Source organism: Nanorana parkeri, unplaced genomic scaffold, assembly GCF_000935625.1.
Source record: "Nanorana parkeri isolate BGI_ZX_2015 unplaced genomic scaffold, ASM93562v1 scaffold289, whole genome shotgun sequence".
Lineage (NCBI taxonomy): Eukaryota > Metazoa > Chordata > Amphibia > Anura > Dicroglossidae > Nanorana > Nanorana parkeri.
The window spans coordinates 1147932-1155182 of NW_017306557.1; the positions used below are offsets into that span (position 1 = coordinate 1147932).

Consider the following 7251-nt stretch of genomic DNA (forward strand, 5'->3'; position numbering starts at 1 on the left):
CACTGCAAAATCACTAAGACAGGCTGTTACTCTGTGCTGCATGTATTTAAATGTTAAATATATTTAACCATTTTATACAGTTTATATATATATATATAAATATATATATATATATATATATTGTCTATATAAAACTATGTTCTTTCTCTTTACTATTTCAGGATTTTAAAACCTAGGGTATATTTCTTACGTCCTGCTCCACTTCTCCTGCCCCTGCTCCTTCGTGCCTTGATTTCAAACAATTGCCGGTAGTCAAAATGCAGTCACTCCTGTGCAAAATGACACTTGTCAATGTATTGTTACACTGTAGTTACTGTTTCAGGTGTATGCACATTAAATTGCACAAAGAAACCTTACAAGTAAAATATAAATAAATAAAATAATTTACACCGTTGTTAACCTCTTATTAACCCTTAGTTAACTCTAATCAGCCCCAATGAACTCATTTCTCCCTCACTCACTAATTTTTTTTGTTTCTTTTTTCTGGCCATTAATATTTTCTTTTTTGTTTATATTTGTTATTTTATTTTCAGTATCACATCAAAATAAATGGAAAGAAATGTCAATTTCGTGTAATTTTAAATGGGACAAATTATAGAATAAAATCTATACTGGCCACAACAGAAACAAATATTTTTTTAATTTTTTTTTCTATAGATTACAAAGAAAGTAATATATCATTTTCAAGACCATATTGCCAAAAGAAGGCGTAGTTTGTCCCCAAAAACAGTGTATGCATTTGTTATCTTAAGCAATGGCAAAATGATCGCAGAATAAACAGACTCATGGTTGAAATGTCAATATTGCTCTGGTCTATAAGCAGTATATGAGAGTTGAAGTGGGTAAACAAAACATTTACAGTTGCCTTTACTTTTGCTATAGGAAGAAATCTAAAGGGTAAAACACACAAGACAACCCAATATTTGTTGTTTTATTTAGCTAACTTTATTGGGTTTTATAACTGATAAACAACCACACTATTCATTATTAAAATGTACAAACATTAAAAAGTGCACTATTACATTTGTAACAAGTACAGTGTTAGAAATCAATACTGATTCTGGAAGGAATTGGTGTGCCAGGATACCACCACACACTTCCTAAGTGCATTTTATCCATTATTGTAGTGCATTACCCCCTTGTGTAACTATTCAGCCAAAAAAAAAACCTCACACATACAGATTTGATTTTGTAGAAGGTAAAAAAAGTAACAAACATCTGTGAACTTCATTTGCAATTTTGTGAAAAATTGTCCTGTGAAAATTGGCTTCCCCATTGTTTAAACATCTAAGCCACAGTGAAAATTTAAACTGACAAATCACATGACACAGTGAATTAAACGGCTACTGAATTAGACAGTGTATTGTTCTAGAAAACTGCTTGTTTGAGTAATAGGACTATGGTGATGAAATTGTATGAATTTCACGGTGATTAAAGGATCCGTTGAATAGTAATATCCAGCCCTTCATTTGAGTGATAACCATTTGACGTGTGCACATCTTAAACAGGTCAGTGTAGCTTATTAAAATGAACCGTACAAAACATCTGTAAACAACAAAGCTATTGAAACACAAGTACAATATTCTTGAATTTTTTTTCTCATCTTACTTTTTTTCTACATTTGGGAAATCTGAATATTGACTAGCGTTGTAAAAATTTGTGGAAGCCTTTACAACAGCATAGAATTTAACCCTTCATGGGCTTCTATGCCACAACAAGAATTTTTGTGGCAAGCCGTGGTGTTTCAATAACATCTCGTGTGATTACGTGAACTCTGTCCACACATCAGCCATTGCTTATGATAAAATTGGGAAACATTCCTTCCCACAACTTCAGAGCCAGCCATTTCTTTGATGTGATCCAGTCATTTCTGGCATCTATTCGGTACTCTTTGCTTTTGATGCTAGCGAATTTCATATTGCTTTGAGGCTTATCACAGATATGACTAGTTTAAAAGCTATCACACGGAGTGGTTAGCTTTCCTGTTTTGGTGCTTGGTTTTGTTCATCAGTGGTTTTCTCACTTGGAGTTGCTTGTTCATTTTCTTCACCACCCTCTGGAACACAAAAAAATATATATTAATAGAAGCATAAGACAATCTCCATAGCCATATTACTGTAACATACCACAAGACTAGCACAGAGGCGCAGTATGATGCATGTCTTTTAATTTATTTTGTTTGCCTTTTCTCCTTGCAAATAGAGGACACTTGTGTCTAAATGTTGTGGGTGGGAGAGGGGGTAAATAATTTTGGAAAGGCATTAGGCTCAATTCACAAAGCATTACACAAGGATAAGAATTTTTATTTTCAGGCAAGTGACTATCATTTTGAAATCTTATTGGATGTAACTAAATTTAACTCACTTATTTCACAATAAGAATCCTTATCCTTGTGTTTTAGTTTTGTGAATTGAGCTGATTGTCTCCTATTACCTTTTCAAACCGAAACATGAGCCATCCCTTCGGTAATTCACTCTCTTGGAGAATAGGGGTGAACAGCAGCGAATGAACTACCGAATGTTCGCTTCAGCTGATCCAGATGTTGCATCGGCTGAGGCAAACCAGCTTTTCCCTTCAGGTCGACCAGACGAGCTGAGGCTGTCCAGCCAAGCCAAAGGGAGGTGAAGTGGGCCGAATGCAGCCAGTACACGGCTGCAGTGAATAGCAGAAGATGCTTCGGCTCTCTATGGTTCGGCTCGGTTATTCATTCGGCTGCCTTTGGCAGCTTAGTGAATAACCCCTTAAATATTGCATTAACCACCCTAATACTTTTATGGAAACCCTTTGCCAGTTTCTCTTGATTTTGCCATTTTCTTTTTGTTGTTGTAGGTTCTGCAGATGAAAGGACTGAGTGTGTCCAGTAGTATGCACTTGAAAAGATGTAATCTGTACCACTTTGTCTCTATGACCTCTTTCGCACTTAATCAAACTGGGACAGCTGCATTGCCTCTCTCGTGACTTCCTCTTCATCATTCCCTGACACACCCAATCTAAACATGACACATAGATCTTTGGCTAACAAATACCTAAAACCACTTGAATAATTTGTTTTTCCTGATAGAAGTGCTTTAATCCCAGCTAAATCATATGACATTGGTCTGTATTCTGCAGGTCAGCCTTTTGTTAACACTTTGTAACCAACACTTTAAAAACTTGGAAGAGAAGAATTGTTAAAACAGCAAACAAAAGGTCCACTTGCTTTAAAGGAAATGCCGTTACATCCATTTAGCATTCCCTGATATTACCTTTGCCTTTTTGCTGTAGAAAATTGTATATGAATTTGCACATCAGATCTTTGCTATTGCTGTTAATAGCAATAAAGCTCTATGATGAAATGGAACAGGTATGGACAGTGTAATTGACTATACTTTGCACAGATTTCATCATGAATTTTGTATGGAATTTCTGAGGCATTTAACGGCTTAAAAAATGCACAATTGTGGACCAGGCCTGAGGGCATAACTACAGATCAATGGGCCCCATAGCAAAACGTTTATGGGGCTCCCTTGCAACCTCTCTTTGTGGTAGCTGTTACAATACTGTTACTGATCTTAGCATAAAGTATATTAAGATCCAGGACAGGTAGTGGAAGGGCTGTCAGCATATTCTATAAACAACTATCAACCAATGAGGATATAGGTTGCCAGGAAGGAGGGGGGCATTAGAGCAGGAACATAATTTTAAACCTTAATTGTCTAGCTGACCACTCTTACTTCAGTAGATTGCCAGCATTTTTTCAGCATCAACTGATCTTTTTAGGGGTACACAATCTTAGGGTCTTGCAGGACTGAACTAATCATTAACCAAAATAAGCATGTTCTTATGGCACCAAGGGAAGGGGGCCCCACAGAGGTTTTCCCATAGCTATTATTTCCTTAAAGAATAAGTCAACTTTAGCACAAAGTGCCCTTCTCCTGTTTTACCCCTAAGCCCCGAGCTAACTAAATCAAATTAATAAAAAGGTTTTCAGTATATTATTTGTTTTTGTTAACTTTCGAGTGTGAATTTGTGAACATCAAAGTGAGAATTGTTAACGGTGTGAAAATAAATATACAGTAAAAACAATTCTTTTTAATTATCATTTATTAAAGAAGTGGTTTCCTTTCTAAATAAAAGGCCTTGGTAAGTTGTGTGATTTTGATCCATGCCCAATCTGTTACATAAACTAAATGAACAAGTTTTTTATGTAATATAATTGTGGGGTCTGACCTGGAAAAACTGAGGAATGCCTATATATTTACATACATTTATTTCACATATTGAGTCTTAATGTTTTTTTCAATTGAAGTGAAACTAAATTCAGGAGTTGAATCTTAAAAATGCATTCAAGTTCCCTAACTATTAACAACAATGTATCCTATTTGTGTATCACTCGGCTGTAGATCCTCAAATCATCTCTGAATTGGTGCTGACACTGTCCTTTCTTCTGGAGGTAGTCTACTTTTGTTCCCCAGGGTCTTTCTGTGTGTGGTAAAATAGCCTCTGCTCCAAGCAATAATAATAATAATAATAATAGTAATAACCCTAATGACTGGGGCGTGGATATGGGGGGATCCAAACCTCCCAGACAGTCCATGGCATGGACATCCTTAGTGCAGAGCACCCAGGACACGTGCCCTGCATCTGTTGCCTGGTGCCACGGGTTCCGATGATAGTACTGCCCATGTTTTTTCTGCTGCCTGGGTTGTCTAACATGTTGCTTACCAGCAGCCACATTTTGCTAATATACAGATATGAGGAGTGTGGCTTTAAACAGTCTATGATGCTACACCTTGTCAGCACCACCTTCTCCAAGCTTTCCCACCAGCAAGGGCAGCTGAAGAGGATAGATGGAGAGCCAGCCATGTCAGCAGAGGGTAATTGATGTGGTAATTGATTGTGTGTGTGTGTGTGTGTGTATGTATGTATGTGTATACAGTGTTCATGTGTTCCCATGTGTATTCAGTATATGTGTGTACACATTGTGTGTGTGTGTGTATCTGTATATGTGTATACAATATGTGTGTGTGTGTGTGTGTGTGTATAGGTGGTACTTCTGTGTTATGCACAAGGGGGTGTAGGTGAAATTAATATTAGGGGTGCTGGGTTGTATATACATCTGACCCCTGCACTATGTACATTTCATACACCTAACCCCTACACTATAATCATTACACACCTGACCACTGACCATGTTACACTTATTTGACCCCTGCACTGTTTGCATAACCCACTCTTGACTCCTGCACTGTGCACATTACACACTCCTGACACCTGCCTACCGTACACTACATATTTCTAACCCCTGCACTCTGTATGTAGGCTCAGGTTTTAGCTGCCCCAACCACAATTTACAGTAACATGCTTTGTGCACCACTTTAAACTTCTCCTCTGGGTGATTCTACAGTGGCCATCACAGTCACCTGACTTGAACACCTTAGAAAATCTCTGGTGGGATTAGAAGAAGGTGATTAGCTGGATAATTCCCAGTCTCAACAAAAAAGGAAGGAGGGGCTTTTAGGTGCGGTGCACTTGATCCACAGCAAGAAGCTAAAAAGAAGCATTCCATGCTGCAGACTGCTCAGGTGTTTTATCTATATTGTGGCAGTATCTGGCGGTGTACCTGTGTTTCCCCCTGCTGTACTGTCTCTCCTGTAGATAGATGTCCAGAGGGTTTCTGTGGAGTCTGTGTGTGCATCTTAATAGTCTCTCAAGCTGGTTTACAATTGCTGTGTCCATCCTTCTGAGGAACGTGTCGAAGACTACATACAGTATACATGGATACCCTGAATAGGGTCCTATGCAACCTTGACCAATTTATGGTTTCTTCACTGTAAGCTGAAGAACTACTGAAGTCATACATATATGTGGACCAGCATATGGCCAAATATTTATAGTTCATATATTGAGTTCATTGAAAAATACATGTTTTTATGGATGAAATATATATTAAATATGGAATAACTTTTTAACAAGTGGATCTGTTAAGTTGGCCTTAAAAGCTCCTCCTTCCTTTTTCAGTTGAGACTGGGAATTATACAGCTAATTATCCAGTTAATAACAAATGATTATATACTACCAGGGTGTTGCCAACCGGACCTCCTTTCACTGAAAACCAGGGTAATTTGCATCACTAGAAGAAGGTGGTGGCAGCACACAAACCCAAGAATATTAGTGAACTGAAGACTATTACTCATGATTCCTCTAGAACACTGCCAGAAACTAGTGTCTGGCAATGCATCTCATTTGCAGCAGGTCATAACAGTTATTAATACTGAAGATGCTTGCCAGGAAGGGGTTGAATAATTTTGAGACTGTAGAATCATTAAAAATTGCATTTTCAGTTTAATTTGGGGAAACCACAATTGTGTTGCTTGATTTGTTCACTGCAAACTGCTAAAAGTCTGTAAAATTTGCCAATAAACCTGATTTACAGTGGGGGGGTGAATAATTTTGTTTACAACTGTAGGAGACTTAGAGGATTTTTAGAGATGTTTAAAGCATTAAATAAATATATTTTGGGAATTAACTATTGTAAATTGGCAGTTAATAGTGTCTGTACATATAGATGTTAGAGGACTGAAGCAGAACATGCTTCATCTATTGGAAAACCAAATCTGCAAATGTTTTCTGCATCTTAGGTGTGACAACACTTTTGTATAACAAATGTAAAGGGTAACATCACCTAAAAATATTTTCTTAGGTTTATGGGGTTTTTTTTTTTTTGTTTTTTTTTAAGAGCCCGTGGACGTGCATCATAAAACAAACTTCCCCCTGTGAACAAAAAAAGTGAACCGTGAAATCACAGCACACAAAAACGTGAACAAGGGTGCTTGGTCCTTCACAAAGAAGGGACCTCAATTCCCGACCCCCGGGGCGCAAGGCTCCTGACAGGGGTTGAGACTGTTGGTCCACCAACCCGGAGGCTGGCGGACCCCGATCCTACGGGGACCTGCCGAAACAGGTCCCACACAGTACTAGGTAGGGGGATCTCCCAAAGAGAAACCCCCCCTGGTTTGGGAGGAGACAGAGAACCCTCTATAAGGGCACAGAATCTCCTCCCTACATCAGGAAAAGGCCCCAAAGGAACCTGTACCCGCTGCATCTGTGGGTCAAAAACGCTTTTAAAAAAAGCCAATCGTGCATTAAGTGCAATAAATAATACTAAAGTGCCAGTGCACCACGCTGACAGGCCTTAGGGGCTGGTGTGCAAAAAAATTGCCCTGGACTAGCCATAAGGCCTGTCCAAGAGGCGATGTGCAGAAATTGCAA

At 38.3% G+C, this 7251-nt stretch overlaps 1 protein-coding gene across 2 annotated transcripts in view; it reads right to left on the bottom strand.

Moving 5' to 3' along the window:
• Positions 1-936: 936 nt before the first annotated feature.
• The window catches only part of PKIA (protein kinase (cAMP-dependent, catalytic) inhibitor alpha), a 32604-nt gene continuing 26289 nt past the window's right edge, over positions 937-7251 (bottom strand). For both annotated transcript variants that reach the window (XM_018557549.1, XM_018557550.1), the window contains exon 3: positions 937-2056. In XM_018557549.1, coding sequence (XP_018413051.1) covers positions 1974-2056 — 83 coding nt within the window. In that variant the 3' untranslated portion in view covers positions 937-1973. The remainder of the gene's footprint in view (positions 2057-7251) is intronic.